This window comes from Tiliqua scincoides, chromosome 1, assembly GCF_035046505.1.
Source record: "Tiliqua scincoides isolate rTilSci1 chromosome 1, rTilSci1.hap2, whole genome shotgun sequence".
Lineage (NCBI taxonomy): Eukaryota > Metazoa > Chordata > Lepidosauria > Squamata > Scincidae > Tiliqua > Tiliqua scincoides.
In genome coordinates this window covers 178924423-178943591 of record NC_089821.1, presented here as the reverse complement: position 1 = coordinate 178943591, position 19169 = coordinate 178924423, and the positions used below count along the sequence as shown (strand labels likewise).

At 42.0% G+C, this 19169-nt stretch overlaps 1 protein-coding gene across 1 annotated transcript in view; it reads left to right on the top strand.

Annotated features, from left to right (window-relative positions):
- The window catches only part of COL12A1 (collagen type XII alpha 1 chain), a 155495-nt gene that overhangs the window by 21197 nt on the left and 115129 nt on the right, over positions 1-19169 (top strand). The window contains exons 3-10 of the mRNA XM_066612440.1: positions 2432-2542; positions 11498-11614; positions 13465-13608; positions 14247-14306; positions 16532-16795; positions 16954-17118; positions 17987-18160; positions 18432-18722. Of these exons, the coding sequence (XP_066468537.1) occupies positions 2467-2542; positions 11498-11614; positions 13465-13608; positions 14247-14306; positions 16532-16795; positions 16954-17118; positions 17987-18160; positions 18432-18722 (1291 nt within the window). The 5' untranslated portion in view covers positions 2432-2466. The remainder of the gene's footprint in view (positions 1-2431; positions 2543-11497; positions 11615-13464; positions 13609-14246; positions 14307-16531; positions 16796-16953; positions 17119-17986; positions 18161-18431; positions 18723-19169) is intronic.

The window sequence follows — 19169 nt, the reverse complement described above, 5'->3', positions numbered from 1 at the left end:
TTGCTGGTATCAATGGCACTTAGGGCCCAATCCTATGCATGTCTACACAGAAGTAGGTCACATTATAGTCAGTGGGGTTTACTTCCAGGTAAGTGTGGATAGGATTGTAGCCTTAGTCTCAGGGAGGTGCCCAGTGGACTGACACATTAAGCATGCCTCAGTCTGTGCTGGATGGTGGCCAGAGAGGCTTGAGCAGATTGTTAGCAAACCACCCATCTAGCTGTGCAACCCTCTGTGACCTTCCTGATATACAAGAGATGTCTTTTATAACTTCTGTGTGGCATTAAACCACAAATTAGACTGCTAAGTAGGGGTGGCTGAGAAATCAGGAATTCACCACGAAAATGACTGAGGGGATTCTGAAGCTAACAAAGAAAAAATTACATTTCTTGATGCATTTCCCCAACATAGAATCCTGAATTTTGCAACCAGTGTCAGTTATGGTACATTATGAAATTGTTTGCATATAGCAGCTTATTTTCAATAACTGTACTTTTGCTAGCCATGGGGAAGGGCAAAGGTCTGTGTTTTGGTCTCTGGGCATCTAAGTTCCCCCTTCCTTCAGTGAAGAAGAATTTACCAGATATGACTACCTTTTGTAAGGTCTAGAGACTCTTGCTTTTGTAGAAAGTGAAATCTCAGATGCCTGAAGATGGTGAATTCTACACTGTAGACTAAATTGCCCAAAGTGCTGACTTGGAATGTGAACAGACACTGCTTTGGCACCGAGCAGTGTTACTGAGTAGTTTCCCAGCAGTTCAATGGGATTGCTCCAGTGTAGGTGGTTTGACAATTGCAGCCAAGTCTGTCTGTTCTAGTCTGCTGATCCCTTGGCAGTGTCTACCTCCAGCCTGCCTTTGGGAGCAACTCTCTCTCTCTCTCTCTCTCTCCCTCTCCCTGACTGTGCGTGAACAGAATGGTCTGGCTACGTCAAGGACCTCGAGACGTAGGCGTTGGGTTTCAGTGGTATGTGATGTCCCCTTGTGTATAATTTGGTTCAGATCTTAGGGAAAAAGTAAGGAGCTGCATATTTGTAGGCAGAGTGCTTTTATTACAGTTTCCAAACTACCCCAGGACTTCTGAAGCCATCCTTAATGAAGTGCTTCAGTAGTTGTGAAAAGGGAGCCAAGTAAAATCCCAGCTGAAAGAGGCATTTGAGTTGATTCAATGCAAGGAAGAGGAGGCGGACGGGAGAGAAAGGGGAGAGGCTCCAGAGCTCCCTGTGCACTTCTTTGGGAAGGTGGGAAGGAGGAGGGTACTCCTTGCCGTTTCTAGGATTGCCTGTCACCCACAGGCGACTTGAAGTGCTTTTGAGTCTCCCCCTTCTTGCTGTGGGCGTGTGCAGGTGTGAATGGCAGAAATGCAGCCTTTCATGCACTGCTTGGCATCCACCATGCAGAAAAGTCACTTCAGAAGCACACATGTATTTGAGGCAAGGGAAGGAGTGAATGGACAGTCATGAAGAGAAGTGGGAGTCACCCACCCTCCCTATGGTGAACTTGCAGAGTCTAGCCAGAGGATACAAACTGGGGCAGGCAAGAGGGTCTTTTCTCCCCCCCCCCCATAGATGGTGTGTTTGGTGACATTTTTTACAACCAGGACTCGAGGTACTTCTAGATGGGATGTTTGGTCTAGGATGATCTCACCTCGTTCACACATTCCTTAGGCAGATGTTCGTCTTCGTTGACACCATCGTCCAATTTGATTTTCCTTCCATTTAAATTGTGGCGTTTTGCGTGTGGAACCACTGGCTTTTCTGAGAGCGGTGGAAGACCAGCGATGTCCCACTCCGCAGCGCCCACTGCTGTGGAAGGTCATCATAGTGGGTCAGCCACATGCTAGAAGACCCACTGTGGTGCGAAAGGACCCTTGCGACAGTGTATGTAGGTGTAAGTGCCAAGGAGCAACCTGATGGGACAATCAGAAGCACATCTGGATGTGTCAGGGGACAACCTGTGACTCTAATAATGTTCTCTAAACTGCACCAGGGAGAGATTCAAGCTTCTTAATGAAATATGCATGTGGTCTTGGCATTTGTCTCATTTAATATTCAGATTTTAATTTCCTTTGGTAGCTGATGGGAAGGATAGGAACAAGAAAGCAGGTTGTTAGAGAGCAGTTCTTTGGGCAGTGACCTGAATTTGCTTTTTTCTTTGTTTCTTTAGTTGATGATTCTGTATAATAATTAAGTAACATCACCATGATATATTTTCTCCATTCTAAGGCACCAGCTCCCAATATAATCTCTCTCTCTCTCTCTCCCCCTCTTTTTTTTGGCCCTGTCAGTGGATGGAAGTTTGAGAGGACAGGCTTGGGGGGAGAAAGTATGGGGAGCCTCCCTTTCCTGTTCTGCTGCATGCCTCCCTCTCCTCTCTGACCGCAGTTAATAAGAGCCATACTGATTCTCTGCCTCCTCTTTTTCTGGTCGTAGATTCATTCATGCGGTTGTGATTCCAAACGAGGAAAATGAAGACCAGGCTCTTTACAGCACCCCTCACTGCCTTGTGTGCAGCCCTGCTCCTCTGCTCCATAGAGGCTGAAGGTAAACCCTTCCTTCCTTCCTTCTTTGGCAGTGATGGTGCAGAATTAGTTCAGTACAACATGAGTGACCATCCTCTCTTTTCTGAGTGTAACTTCAGCTCCCCTTCTTCTCTCTGCCTTTCCTTCCTTTTTGTGGTTTGTTTCTTTCCAGAGAGCACCTCCAACTGTGGAGCTCATCTCTTCTACCTCTCCTTTTCTCTTGTCTGTCTGGTGTGCTGTCCACACCAAGCGTCCCTTGTTGCAACCGGGAGCTGGCCCCTGTCTGCAGGCTCCCTGGCTCTCTCCACCCCGAGGCTGAGCGCTCAGGGAGAAGGAAGACTCCTGTGCCAACTTGAAACGACCTCTTCTTAATCAGCAGGAGAAGCCCTGGAGCGCTCTGGCACACGCCCTCCTGGGGCTTAATTGCTTTGCTTTGTAGTGGGAACAGATGCTCAGGACGGGGTGCCTTTTTTTAATCCTTGAAAAAAGTCTTTATACAATAAAGCGCTCCAACAGGATCTGGCTGCCGATGTGTTTTGTTTGGAATGGAACGGGGGAAAGAGCCTTTCTGGATGAGTCAGTCTTGTGGGACACTGGAAAGGGCAGGGCTGGCTCCTGTTTCAGGAGCAAGAGCTGAGCCGCTGGGGACACCCACGACTTTCTCATCTTTCCCTCCCTTACAGGATAGACAGTCCTGAATCAGTGATGCTAGACTAGATGGTCAGTTTGGAATCCTCCTACCAGTGCCTAAAAATAACCAGGTTTTGCTTGTGTGTGTGTGGGGGGGGGGGGGGAAGAGGAGGAAAGACACTCAAATTGGTGATTTCCCTTTCTTACCCCCTGCAGCAACTGGCATGTATCACACCTAACCTACCTCTTCTTTGTTAGAGAAACCTAGACTATTTCCAGAGGAAATCAGCCTGCAGTACAGTAATTTGAGAAGAAAAAGAACAAATGCCCAGCAAACCATCCCTGGCAAAATCTGCCCTCTCTCTAGCCATCCAGTATATTCTTCCACTCACGATCTTACTTGAAACAAATTGTTACTCTTCTAGCCAAATTACGAGCAAATCCTACCTTAACTGTGGCTGCAGCTATGCCAGTGGAGTGCATCCTGTATCTTGTGGAGGAAGCAGTCCCAGAGGCCTCCTTCAGGTCACAGAGCATCCTTTTCCTTGTGGTAAGCCTCCACTTCCCTAATAGATATGCTTGGACCTGTGCCTATTTTGCTGGCATAGCTCCAAGTGGACCCAGGGAGGTGGTTTGAGGCTGAGATAGGATATTGATGGCAGGAGCTCATCGATAACTGGTCTCTTCCCACCCTCAGCACCCCCAATCTCCATCCCAGTCCCATCCCAAATCTTCCCTCTTTGCCCTTTTCACCCCCTTCCCCACCTTGTTCCACCAGCACACTCCCACCCCTCACCAATTTACTGATGATGGAGCATCTTTGCTGATCACTATCGAGCAGTTACTGCTGCTTGCCGTGGCCTGATAGGATTGGGCCCTTAGTGTTGAACTAAGAAATCCTGAATTCTCAGTTATTTGCATAATTAAAGTGCAAAGGTCACATATCTCAGATCTTGATTCTTGTACAACATGACCTTAAAATTAGCTTCACGTAGGAAGGCACTGACCTACCTATGAGAGGCTAATTTTAGGGTTGTGTTGCCAGTGACTTGCTTCTGTTGTTCCATCTGTACAGAGGCAGTGGCCACTTCCACACTTTTACAGATCATTGAAAATAAATATGTCCCATATGTACTGCAGCAGTTTCTCTTGAAATGATTTCTTTCTGGACTTTTAATCTGCTTGTCACCTAACTATGTGAGGCCCAAATCTTAACCCACTTTCCAGCACTGGCATAGCGGTGCCAATGGGACGTGTGCTGCATCCTGCAGTTGGGTGTCACTCATGGAGGCCTCCTGAAAGTAAGGGATGTTTGTTCCCTTACCTCGGAGCTGCACTGCCCTGATGTCAGTGCTGGAAAGTGAGGTTAGGATTAGCCCTGAATGTGACAGAAGGCCCACAAAGGAAAAGAGTGGTAATTGTTCACTTCCTTACAAAATGATTGCACGTTTGATTTTGGAGAATACAGTAGTGACAAGAAAGACCAAGTGTTCAGGATTCTCATTTCTTGGACAATCACCTGATGCTTGCAATGTTGATGTAAGTGTGCCAGAAATGTAAATGAGAATATCAGGCATTTACATGTCTGTCTGAATTGTGAACTGCAGGTTTTCTAACGTGTTCTAGTGAACATGCTCAAGAGGCGTGAATATGCTCAAGCAGCATGCAACCATGTCTTTGTGTCTTGGGTTGTTCATAGGTAAGGTTTAAAGAAAGAAGAACAAAAGATCAATGGAAGCGTAGCAAAAAGTATATACTGTATGTATTGTAATCACAAAACCCAATGAGGGGCAGGACATACTATCTTATTATGGACATGTTTCAAGACATCCCTTGGAGCAGATTTCAGACCTTTTTTTTTTTTTGACGTCAGTCTCCATGTACCATGGAGGGAAGTGGCAGTCATGTTCTGCCACTTTCTTGTTGAGTCTGTTGGGGGAGATCCTGCTGGAGACTTGGACCACTGCATCATTACTTTGTGAAGACACAAAGTAAATACTCAACCTACTTGTGGACAAAGCACCATGAGGTTGGCACATCATGCAAAAGTACAAATGAATGTGTGCAACTCAGGAAGGACATATGCCACTTTGATGGATATGCATCAAGTAAGGTATGAGGGTAATATTTATTTATCTTGTTCATGTTGCTTATAAGCTTTTGGAAATCTATTCAGGGAAAGCTGTGACTTAACTGGATGTGTGAAACTCAAACCAAAATTCCAGTCCATGCCTCAAATGTGGATGACCTCAAGTGTCTGACCTGTTCTTATGTTTTGTTATAACCCAAGACCACAATTCCCAAATCACCGACCGCAGAATGGTCTCACTGAAGTCAGTCAGACTGGCCCAGAGAATGGGCGGTTTGATTTTGGGTTTTTGCATCTCATTGGCTTCTGTTTTTATTATAGGCTGCAGCAAAACCATGGAATCCCATAAAAACTGTAGCTGTTCAAATTTTTGCTGTGTCAGGATATTCATATCCTACAGACAAACTGATTTATAAGGCATTCCTTCCACCCAGCTGTGGCTCTATGACAAGAACTAGAAATCTTTTAAAAGACTTCTCAGTACTTTCATCATATACAGCTCCCAGTATTCTTTTGTGGAAAATAATGATAGTTAAAGTGGTATAAAACTGATAGAAGTTTGTCCTGTAGATACACAGTCCAAAGCACTGTAATTTGTTAATAGTCAAGAAAAATTGTTCAAGCCCAGAGCAGTTATTTAAGGCAGTGTTTCTCAAACCTTTTGAATGCAGCCTTTTTCCAAAGTTACTTCACCTTCAGTAGGCGGTGCCAAAAATCTGTTCTGCATATGATATGATCATATTCTTTTATGCCTTTTTGGATACTTGCTGGTGCATGTGACGCTCTGTGAATTGGGGTACTGTGGTATTAGAAGAGGACACAGGATCTCTCTGATCCCATATCTAAAACAATTTACAGGAGAAAAAAAATTGTAAGCAAGTAGCAGTTCTTTCAAAGCTCCCTTTCCAGATCACTTCATCCTGTTGGGGGCAATGAAAGTGCAGGCATCCCACACAAATTTGATGGGGATGTGTGAGGGCATTCAACACATCAGATTATGGCAGACAAGAGGAATGAAAGTTTCACTTGCTGGTGTTCCCCCTCCCACCCCAGTGCTCCACTATTACAGCGGGAAAGGATGGTGATGTAATTGTTCCACTCTACAGGTGGGACCTTGGTATCAATGAGGGATCCGTTCTTGAATCCCCTGTGGATACCAAAAACCAAATAATCAAATCCACAGTTTTCGCCCCTTATACCCTCTGAATGGTCGCCTCTGGAGGGCTTTCTAAAACCTGCTGAGGCTGCAGCCATCCACCTGTGGCCTCTGCGGGCTTCAGAATGGCCAAAAAGGCAAAAAAAAAAAAAAAAAGGTACTTCTGGTTTCTAGAGGGAACCTGGAAGTAATGTTTTTAATGCCTTATAAGGCACTGGGAGGCCCAGAGAAACCAGAGCTCCAGTCCCCTTCAGAGGATGGAGACAAGTCTGGCTTAACACAGGTCTGGGACACCTGCATTGAACCAGATCCACGGATTTTATATCCGCAGATAAACAGGCTCTACCTGCATTGTCATTGATGACTGGAATAGTAGTTTATTCAGGAAAATTCCATCTTTTAGTCATAATATGGAATTTTTTCATTTATCCTTCCCCCTGTGTTAAAATGGTTACTGCTGCACCCTGTGGTGGTAGAGGCAGTTGTGGATGTCTCCTCTTGGTAAGGGAACAGTTGTTTCCTTATTTGTGGTAATCCTCTTTGATACAGGGGGAATCTACTTGGACCTGTGCTAACTAAGTCCACATGGACCCGCTGTGTGGGATCGGTTCTGGGAAGGGGTTAGGATTCAGCTACTGCTGCTACGGTCAACCCCTCTTCCTAGACCCTACCTGCTCATCCCATGCCTTCCCTGCCCAGTTTCACCCCTGCCCTGCCCCTGTTCCACCCTCCCCCACCCTGTCCTTCCTCTCCCACTGCCTTACCTGCTCTGGTGAGGGGTGGCAGACCAACAACATGGGCCAAAGGCTCCAGCCTTCCCGCTGGCACTCCTGGCAGTGTGCTGAGTAGCATGCTGTTGGAGCGCCTTTTTAGACTGGTTCTCACTGCTTTGTGGCAGTCAGCGCCAGTGGAGCACCAGTACTGACAACTCCCCATAAGTATAGGATTGGCTCTTAACTATACCAGGGTACAGACTTTGCCATCATCTCAATAGTGGCTCCAGTTGAAAAACTGATTTTTTCCAATAGGAGTGAATGGAAACAAATTAGGTTCCAGTGCATTCCTCACAGTATGCTGGTGTACCGCAGGATCCCCTGGCACAATAGCCTCTCTGTTGGTCTACAGAGGGCTACTGCCAGTGTAGAAGTCGAAAAGCTGCACTGTGACCTCAAGGAGCTGAGGGTTTTCAAGGAACTGAGTGTAAATGTTGGGAACTATTCCATCCAAGGTGTGAAGTAGGTTAGGTGGAGAAAGTACCTTGCCCAAGGCTGGTAAATGCAGCTGTGCACATAATAGGTAACTGCTGTGTTTTCTGCATACATGTGTGCATGTAGTGTGAACTACATGCACACATGTATACAAATTGTGAAACATCTATGTGTATGGAACCAGGATGGTGTAGTGGTAATGGAGGTGGATTTAGACCTGGAAGACCAGGTTTAAATCCCCACTCAGCCATGAAGCTAGGTGACTTTGGGCTAGTCATGATCTCTCAGCCTAACCTACCTCACAGGGTTGTTGTGAGAACCAAAGGCAGGGAAGAACTTTGTACACCACCCTGAGCTCTTTGGAGAAAGGGCAGTGTAAAGATCTGAAAAATACACAGTTGGGAGTCCTAATGTATTCAGAAGTCGTGTTTGTCATGTAACATTTATATCTACCCTGAACAAGCTTGATGTGTGACTGGAGATATATCTGACTACGTGTTGTTTATCTTTATTTTGGTGGGAGAAGTATACAGTAGTGAAAAAGTTCACATCCATGCTCTTGGCTTATTCTTCAACATCCTGAATTGCATGAGATAATCTGTTAGGGAATGCAGAAACCCATCTATAGGGATCTTCTGTATTCTAGAATAAATTTTTAAAGATAAAATACATGCCTTCTGTGTCAGTGGAGGATACATATGAGTTTGAAATTCGCCAGCTTTTCTATTTAAAACAAATGAAAAATATGCTGCCAAGGCTGTGGAAGCTACTGCAGCCAAGATTTGGATATTATCATTGCTCACATAAGCAAGCAGTCAGGAAGAGCTGGGAGGTCTTATGGAAATGAGAACAATGTAATCTAAATTGCCTTTAGAATATTCAATTCTATTTTCTTTCACTATTTTGAAATCTGCTTTTCTTGAACCATTTCTGTTCAATGTTGCAAATATGCAACAGGGATCAAATGTATACACCTGTGGACTGGGCAGAAATGGGTTAATCATCCATTTTACTGTGGTTACAAGGTCAGGTTGAGATCCAAAGAATTATTTTATGCATGACAGAGGGCTTGTGAATACCCAGTGGGTTTTTTCTTTGAACAGCAGACCACTATGCTATATCAGAAACTGCCTTAGAAGAAACTGCTCTCAGTTTCTGACCATGATTCATAGGGGCATCTGTTTGAGGAACACAAGCCCAGAGACATATTGGATGCATGAAAATAGCTGCATGGTTCTTTGGATCCTCGCCATAGGCTCCTGCCCTGCCTTTTTGTGCAAAACCAGTTACTACTGGATAGATTGGCAGAACTGAAGTCCAAAAGAATTCGCCTTTTGTCCAAATAGCATCAGTTCAATAGAACTTGGGCTGTAATCTTATACTTAGGCTTCATTTACTTGGAAGTGAGTCCCACAGAAGTTACTGAACTTGGACTTACTTCCAATAAACACAAAAGGGTTGAAGCTGCCTGTGGCCATGAGTGAAGAAGTCACACTTACCAGCCTCAAATCAATTTCCTGTAGACTTTGTGGGAGTAGAAGTTGCGCTGTTTAATTTTTTATAAGTAACTGGATGAACCAATGTGTGCATTGGAAGTTATGTTCATGCAATATTTTTTGAAATGCCAAGTGCCAAATCTGAGTTTTCATAAAGCAGATTACCATCCTTTAAAATGCTAAAGACTTTTCCCCACAGTTAGCTTTTTCAGTTTATCTGGAATCCGGTCATTTGGATATCAACAAGGTGGGCTGCTGCTGTCCTTCAGCAGTTACAGCCTAAGGCCTCTGCTGCTTCAGGTCAATTTACCAGCAAGGTTGGTGGTGCTATTTTTTCCCATGTACTGATTTTTTTTAAAAAAACAGCATGCTCAGGTCAGTTGTCTCTGCCTTTGCATTAAATTTGTCCTGAGCCATTGCTTTGGAAACAATATTTTATAATGGTATTCTTTAAAATGTTAATGTGCTCTACTATTAACATTTATAGCATGCGTTTGATATTACACACTGCTTAAGTTATGCTTGCAGAAGTCTGCCTTGAGTAGAATGAAGAGTTAATTGTGCATGCAGATTAATATTCTAATCTCACTGCCTGTGTATGGACAATAGGAAAAAAATAACATTTATTTTAGTACTAGTATATCTATTGTAGCAACAGCACAAAGCCATATTACCCTATTTTCATTGGAAATGACCATACACCAAAATACATGCAATAATTGTTCAAGGGCTCAAGTTTAACATGTACATATTTCTCAGATTTTTATATACATTGTTAAGGAATAAATTGCTTACACTACATGCTGACCTAGTGATATTAAAGTCAATAGAACCACATCAGTGTAGATGATGAGTAATTATCTCTTTGAAATGAGTTAACATTTTGTTATTGATACCTCAGAGGTCCACTATTAGTAAGATATCTATATATCTTTAAAGACTTAAAAAAAAACCTGGATTAAGCAAAGATGGACATCTTCCAAGAAAACCACAAGATATGGCTCAAACACAATGCTTGCCAAACAATATGAAGCGATAAGGAAAGTATGGCTGAATCTTGTTTGCCTTCGTTAGACCTGTTTAAAATAGTTGTTCCTAGTACGCCTACCATGCACTGACAGTGAACCTGTGAAATGTTGCATGACCCAGCATGAACAGTTTAACTTGAGAATATCATTATAAAATATTATTATGAAACGTCATTGTGTAATGATCTTTGTACATGGAAGCTTTTCTCCATTGTGGGAAGCTAAGCAAAAATTAATAACAATAAATGGACTTTTCATATATATACATGCATGATGCTGCAAGATAGAGTATCTAAACTATTTCTCTCTATATTTTCAGTTCATCTTTTCATTAGCTCCCACAAATTTATTTGCGGTTATTTGTTCAGATCACTGATGCCCTTTTCTTTTATTTTTTTCTATACATTCTGTAAATCAGTGTCTATAAATTGATGTTGTCTTTCCATAATTAACCATTGTTGTGTAAATACCATACTGGCATTTTGTGTCAAAATGCCATTCCTCAGTATGGGTACACCTGCTGCAAAGGGAACATGATAAATGATCGTTTACACCTCAAGAATATAATAGGAAAATGGTGTAAACAATCAGAAAATATGGTTCTAAAACAGTTCTGTATTGTTCAAATGTTATAGAAAATGATTTACTATTTATTAACCCCTTTATACCCAATTTTATGTATCAGCATATACAATATAAACCACTTTGGTGGCTTGTATAACTAAGGGGTTAAATAACAAATATATGGCGATATACAGGCATAATATGATTTGAATGCTGAAGCACTCAAAGTTTTACTGCATTCTCAAAATACATAAAGTATTTCTCTTTCTCTGCCAAGTATAAAAAAAATCCTTAAAATATGAATGGGCAGAGACCATCTTTAAAAGATTTATAAATCCTTTGATGTCTCATTGAAAGATGTATTGTGTTACTGTCGAACAGTCTCATGGTGTTGTAAGCAGGTTGTGATTTGGCATGCTTTTGAGAACTGCACCCAGCATGTTAAAAACATTCTTTTAATTGTTATGTGAAATGTTTGCATATGTGGTTATTATCTGTGAACTCATTATACATGTATCCCAATGTGTTTTCTATTGTGCTTGATTTTGCTGGCCATTCTTGAATGACTTGGCAATTCAAGAAACAAACGTTCTGTGCTGTCCTGTAATGTGTATTCTCTTTGATGTGTTTTGTCGTATTTCATCAGCTTGTATCCTCCCTTTGCCAACAACATATCTTCATATGTGTTGGAAGCAAATTTATGCAAAGACATGTCTTAGCAAGCTTTGCTTAACATATTTTTAAAATTAAAATATTTATTTTTTCAACTTTTAAACACACTGTTGCTTGGTATAAATCTTTTGCAGTTAATCCACCGTCAGACTTGAATTTTAAAATTATAGATGAGCATACTGTTCAAATGTCATGGAAGAGGCCACCTGATGCCATAGAAGGTTACAGGATAACAGTGGCTCCTGAAGATGGTAAATTTTATTGTTCTGAAAAAAATTTGCTTTCTTTTAACTGATTTTGTTTTTTGTTGAATGTCCAAATTTAGAATGATAACAGATGTTGTTGGCATTTATTAGTTGTGTTGCGATTGCCTTTGGTTGCAATCCTATACGCATTTACATGGGAGTAATTCCTATTCAAATCCATTGAAGTTACTTCTGAATAGGTATGCATAGGATTGCATGGTTACTATGTGTTATATTCAAAACCCAATACTGTCATTGGGCTGCAAGGCTAGAGCACAATTTCCGCTGGCACATACCGTTGCCAAAGTGCCAAAAAGCACTTTCCAGTAGCGCAAAGGCCAGGGGTGTTGGTGAGAAGGCCAGAGCCTTCCTGCTGGCACAGGTGGCCCCAGGTAAGCCCAGCACAGGGCTGGAAGAAGGAACAGTAGGGCGTTAAATGGGGCACTGACAAGAGTGGTGTTCCTCTATGTCTTTTTATGTGCCTCCCTCCATGCCTTAGTGGCATGTCCAGGCAACCGGAAAAGAAAGGTTTCAACAGATATTGAACACCCTGTTGTCATCTCTCATTGCCCACTCTGGCGAATGGGTTTCCTCATAATGCATCTAAAGAAGCCTATTTGTGGTTTGGGAGCGTTAGAAAAAGCAGCAAATGTAGAAATCACTTCCTTGAGTGACTTGTATACTGCTGCTGTTTGGCTTCTGGGGCCCCAAAGACTTTAGTACTCTTGGCCATTTCCTGACTGGGCTGACCCTTGAAGATGTAGCCCTGCTCCAGATCTCGCCCACCATTGGAATCAAAGAGTGGTTATTTAGCAGGCCGTCATCTGTAAGCAATACCTCTGTAATCATGAACTATAAAGATTCAATCAATCAATCAATCAATCAATCAATCAATCAATCAACAGTATTTATATACCGCTTTTCAACTAAAAGTTCACAAAGCGGTTTACAGAGAAAAATCACATAACTAAATCGCTTCCTGTCCCAAAAGGGCTCACAATCTAAAAAGATGCAAATGAATACCAGCAGACAGCCACTAGAACAGACAGTGCTGGGGTGAGGTGGGCCAGTTACTCTCCCCCTGCTAAAAAGAGGAGCACCCACTTGAAAAAGTGCCTCTTACCCAATTAGCAGGGGTTAATTGCCTCAGTCTCCCTTAACACTTAGGGCCCAGTTCTTTCCAGCTTTCCAGCACCAATGCAGCTGTGCTAATACAGTCCATGTGCGGCATCCTGTGGTGGTGGGGCAGTCATGGAGGCATCCTCAAGGTAATGGAACACTTGTTTCCTTATCTTGGGGCTGCATTGCAGCTGTGCTGCTTCTAGAACACTGGATAGGATTGGACTCTTAGGGCGCAATCCTAACCCACTTTCCAGCACTGGCATAGCTGTGCCAATGGGACATGTGTGGCATCTTGCAGTTGGATGGCACTTACGGAGGCCTCCTCAAAGTAAGGGAATGTTTGTTCCCTTATCTTGGAGTGGCATTGTCCTTATGTCAGTGCTCGAAAATGGGTTAGGATTGAGGCCTTAGTTGTCTAATGTTAGGCTTTCTGATCTCTTTGTAACATTAGAGCAAGTGGGTCAGTGATCATGAGCCATAACAGGGGGCCGTGATAGGTTTGCCTGTATGGCCACACAGTGGCCTCAGACTAGCTCAGTCATTAAATGGTTCTCACGGTTTATCTGCTGTGGCCATGCTAATAACTATTTTAAGAAAGTAGTTAATTATGATGTTTTCAGGGTTTTTTTTAGAGTATATAGGCAAATAGCATTTTCAACTGCTTTTAATTGTGAATGTTAATAACATTGAGAAATTCGGTTGTATGAAATTTTCTTCTGTATATTGAATTGCAGATGGACCTGTTAGAGAATTTACCCTAGCACCTAGCACTACCCAAACTATAGTAAGAGACCTCACACCTGATACAAGATACCTTGTATCAATAAGTTCATATGATGAGACTGAAGAGAGTATACCTGTCTCTGGTCAACTTACAAGTAAGTTCACATGATAAATCTAGATTTGACGGGGGCTGGGGATAGTCACAGTGACGGCACCAAATATATGTTGCAAATTTGAAGTGTAGGAATCTGGGTTTTGGCTATGGGTGTGTATATTTTCATGGTGCTGGTGGAGATGAAGTCATGTTCTAATGGTGGGGTGAAAAAATAAGAAACATTATGGTGCCTGCAGTTCTCAGGAAATAGCTTCATTGTCTGAACTTAGCATTCACCAAAAGTTTTCTCTTCCTATTATGCTCGTTCAAAAATTGTGCTGTTTCCCCAGTTTTCTGTGTAAGAAATAGTTTACAGTACTTGCAAAGAGCTTATTGCATGAATGGGGCCATTGCATCCTGGCTATAGTTTTACAAGGCTACTTTCTCCACAGCATGTCTTTGGGTAGAATTCTGGGGGTGAATTCTGGGAAGAAAACTCGGGGGGGGGGGGAAGGGAGGGGAGTGACTAACCAGACTTGGAAGAATCCAGTGTGAGTTGGGCCTGTTTGCAGAATGATTTTCCATCGTTACTTTTGCCCCACTATAGATGATATTGCAGTCATATGAAATTCAATCTTAGATTCTAATATGGTTTACTTCTGATTTTTTTGGTTAATATTATGCTTTCTGTTGCTCCAGTTCAAACAGGTGGCTTAGTAACAACAGATGAAAACGTCGTTGATGAGGTTCAGTTGCTAAGTAAGTTATGTTGCTATTAAGGGTTATTATGATGATAATAGAGCATCTCCCTCCCTTCTTACCAGTGTTTCATTGAGGTGGTGTCAGAGACTGGCAGTAGATCCTTCTGAGGGCCCTGGGCCATTGAGCACTGCCAACTCTGATACTGATCCCATATGTATATGAGTATGTGTGGAGTCGGCCTGCATGTGATGTGAACTTTACTTGCATACATTCAATTATCTGTGCTCAGCAAACAAAGCAGAGACAAAAATACCGCAGACATTCGCCCATAAGTTGACCCCACAGATAAGTCTAGGGCAGGGTTTGAGCCAACAATCATGGAATTTTCTATGACCCTCGGATAAGTCGGGAGTTAAACTTAGGATGGTGTCTGACTATAGTTTTGTCTGATTTTACCCGAGGCCAGATCCTGAAAAATAACCTACCACCAATTGCAACCCAAGAACTGTCGTCTCTAATTTATTAAAAACATCGTAAAAGATCATACCTTTTTATTCTTTTTTAAATTCTGGTCTTCACCACCTTTTTGTAAACACTATCAGAGTAAGTGCACTATAAACAACATACCAGTAAAACAGTGGTTTCCAATCTGGTGTTCATATACTCCCAGGGACACTCAACAGGATCTTTAGGGGTGCTTGAAAAAGAATGGAATAATGGCAGAAAAAGGCAGGTCATGCTCCAGAATGCTTTGCAGGGCCAGCAAGGCAGGAAGGAGGGTAACTAGTTGATTGTGACTAGGGATAGCTAGTTTTTGGTCATCAATTCATGTATGCACCAGTGATTGAAAACCAGCACAGTAAAAAAGCTGAAACATAATATGGAAAGTGATCAATCACTCAGAATTTCTCAGCACACTTCTGGTGCAAAACAGTGCAAAGGCAGAGTCTTCTGCTCTTCAAACAGATGAAAAGAGAAAACGCTTTGATAAATACATGAAGTCTAAGCTTTCATATGGGGAAGATGAGGGCTTATATTATTAATTACAAACATTTTGCTAATAGGAAGGGTACAATTTATGGAAATGGGCTGCCAAGGGATATGCCAGTGAAAAAGGTTGAACCATGAATCAAATCCACCTTTAAGGTGTCTGGCGTGTTAAGCCAGAAGCTCTACATACAACATATAACACATAACTAAGAGTGTGCAATTCAATTCACAGCAGAGAGATGAGATATTTGCAGCCCTTTTTACTCAGAAGTGGACCCACTGCTTTCCATGGGTGTTATTCTGAAGTCATGGTGCACTGAATTGTAGCCTGGGAAGGAGGGTCCCATCCTGGTGTCTCAAAAACAGACCTACTTTGCAAGCATTTGCCAAGCAGAACCAGGCTGCAGCAGATTAAAAGGTTAACTTTGGCTGGATTCCCAGTTGCCGAAGAAACCATCTCTGCCTTGCCTGCCTGCTGCTTGAGAATCTTGGTGCCTGCCTGCCCCTTGAGAAACTAGACTGTTCAGAGTTGAAGGACTCTGCCCTCTGATTGACCCGGAAATAAGGCGAAGTGAGAATTGGAGCTTGATTACTTGGCAGAAATTTCACTATATGTGAAATTTTAGAAATTTACTATAGCAATTTTACTATTGCTATAGTGAGTATCTACAGTAATTGAAATAGTGCAAGCAATTCCGTCTCCCAGTCTACTTACTAAAAGATATCCCAGAGTGAGCATGAGGTTGGAGAATGAAGCTGCTGTTCCTTCAATCAGTCTCCGTTCCTGTCTGCATCTTGTAGTTTTTAAGAGTGTATTTTTTCTGGCTGTAAGGAATTTTCAAGTAATTGTGAGTACAGGTTTGCCCTTGGCATCCATGGGGATTCCATGGTGTTCCATTTCTAGAACCCCTGTGAGTGCTGAAAACTGCAGATCATGAAATCCGTGATCAGACCTGAGGCATGGGGAGGTCGCATGTGACCTCTCCATGCTGGTTTAGACTGCCAGAGCCTTCCGGCAGGCACTTCCTGTTTAGTGATCTCCCCACGCCTCCGAAGACGTCCAGTCGCATATGCAAGCTCCTCTGTGGTCCCTCCCAATGCAGATTTAGACCCTGAGGAGGGGCTACTGTATATGCTATTTTGACTTTAGGCGCTGACTCTTTTAACATAAGCTTCATGTAAGATACAGGCTGACTGTAATGTATATAAATATATAATTTATGTGTGTGTACATACATGGTCATTACATACCTCTGCTCTGCTACTGTAACTTTGTAAAATTTATATTGCAGGATGTTCCCTCAGCGCTGTTACAGATTTAGTTTTTCTTGTGGATGGCTCTTGGAGTGTGGGGAGAAATAACTTTAAATATATACTGGACTTCATTGTGACGCTTGTATCAGCTTTTGAAATTGGAGAAGAAAAGACAAGAGTTGGCGTTGTCCAGTACAGTTCTGATACTAGAACTGAGTTCAACTTAAATCAGTATTTCACAAAGAGGGATCTCACTGAGGCAATAAAAGGAATACCATACAAAGGAGGCAATACAATGACAGGTATGTTCTTTTGGCTATTTGATAACAACAGAAAAAGCATCAGGTGCATATCATTTTTGTTGGTGGCTGCCTTCATTGGTTTTAGAATTGGTTTTGGAATTTGCTCTAAACGTGAATAAACCAGGATAAGAAATGACAATCCGTTTTGTACATTTTAGGTGAAGCTATAGATTATCTGATTAAGAATACGTTCACTGAGTCCTCTGGAGCAAGGAAAGGCTTTCCCAAAGTGGCAATTGTCATTACGGATGGAAAGTCTCAAGATGAAGTGGAAATTCCTGCAAGAGAGCTTCGTGACATAGGAGTTGAGGTTTTTTCTTTGGGTATGTTTATGAAATAATAGTCATACGTGGGATAGTAATGAAAAACTTGAACCTGCCTCTTAACTGCTACAGAAATCTAACATTTCACCTAATGTAAGTTATTGGTGGTTAGATTTCCTTTTTTAGTACGTTTTCAACATTTGGGCAGATAGCCAATGATGATAAACTGTGCAAAAATGTTACAGTGTTGTGTAATAGAAGTGCATAAGCAAAATGTCTTTGTTGGGGTTTCCTTCTTAATATCTTAAAAAAGATCTTTATAGCCAACAGTATAATATTTTAAATCACCTCTCTAACTCATTGTAAACAGTATTAAAATGCCTTCTTTGGTGAATAAAGGCAAGATGATTTATTTATTTATAGTTGCACTTAAGTACCTACACCTCCCTCCCATCCGCCATGGAAATCCGTAATGAGAATGCAACATGCTATGCACAGCATGCCCGTGTGTGTGTGTGTGTGTGTGTTTTGGGGGGAGACACACCATTCCTAGCTATCCTGTCTCCACATTTGACACAAGGAAGCACCCACCTTTAATTGGTATGATGAACAAAGCCCCTCACAATTACTAGGAAGAGTAGAAGAATTGGGAAGAAGGTGAAGTATTCTCTCAGAGTTGAGTGGTAGTTTGAGATACTTATTTCAGAAACCTCTTGTAGTTATGTAGGAAGGCACATGGTAGGGGTCAAACTAAGCCAGGCATGCCTTTCTCCAACTCCCTCTCTATCCTAGAATTTGTTGGGGCTCATTGAAAACTTCTGATCGTCGGCTCCAATAGACATAGAAAGACCCACAGGCACAGAACTATCCGGTATCTGTGGTTCCTTGGATCACTGAACAATGTTCTCTCATATTGTTTGCTTTTTAGGAATTAAAGCAGCAGATGCCAAAGAGCTGAAGTTAATTGCATCTCAACCCTCACTGAAGCATGTTTTTAATGTGGCTAACTTTGATGGCATTGTGGATATACAGAACGAAATAGTATCGCAGGTGTGCACAGGCGTTGATGAACAGTTGGGTGAACTGGTCAGTGGAGAAGAAGGTGAGAAACCTTTTGAAAGTTTCATAACCAGCCTCATCTCTGTATACATTTGTATTATAATTTGCTTTTCTAAGATGGTGCCCATTGTGTATCATTTAGGGAAATGAATCTCTAAAAATGAAAAAATGCTTTTTTCCCTTCACAACTATGGTTTCATTAGTATGCAAATATAACCATTTGACAGATTTATAAATCAACTAACTGAATAAAGTGTTGCACTTAATCAACTAATAGCACAATCGTTTATATGTTTTGCTTTTTAATTTTTCAGCTATTGATCCTCCATCTAACCTTGTAGCGACTCAAATCACATCAAGAGCTATTCGAATCACTTGGGCTAAATCTCCTAGTGCAATCACTGGCTACAAAGTTGACGTCATTCCAATGACAGCTGGTACCAAACAATATTCATTGAGTGTAGGACCTCAGACTACTGCATTTAATATAAAAGAGCTTTCTGCAGATACAGAATACCAAATTAATGTGTATGCAATGAAAGGACTGACTGCCAGTGACCCAGTGACTTTAATGGAAAAAACACAGCCAGTAAAAGTTCAAGTGGGTAAGTCTTTGGCTGGTGAAATTATTGCATATTGATTTTTGAATTGTACAAAACCAAAATTGTAGTGTGAAAAGTTAAATAAATAGAAATGACACATGTATCACCTGCATGGTGAAAGCATATGAGTATTCCTCCTTTTCTATCATGTGCGCAAAAGGGTCACATTAGTAAGTTATATAGTTTGATTCAGGAGAGACAAAAAAAAGTATTTCTTCTTTTAAAAGAACTAAAAGCATTCATTGAGATGTCTAATAGCTGCTGGGCTTGGGAACATTTGTTCCTTTACCTCTGGCACTGGAACAGGACTACTTGAACTTGCACAGCAGTTTTGCTGATACAAGTCCCAGGAAGGCAGATTGAGGCCTGGCAAGGGATAGGACAGCGGCATTGCCACCGTCACCTTCCAGCCCTAGTTCTGCCCCTGTTCCACCCCATCTTCTCCCTGTT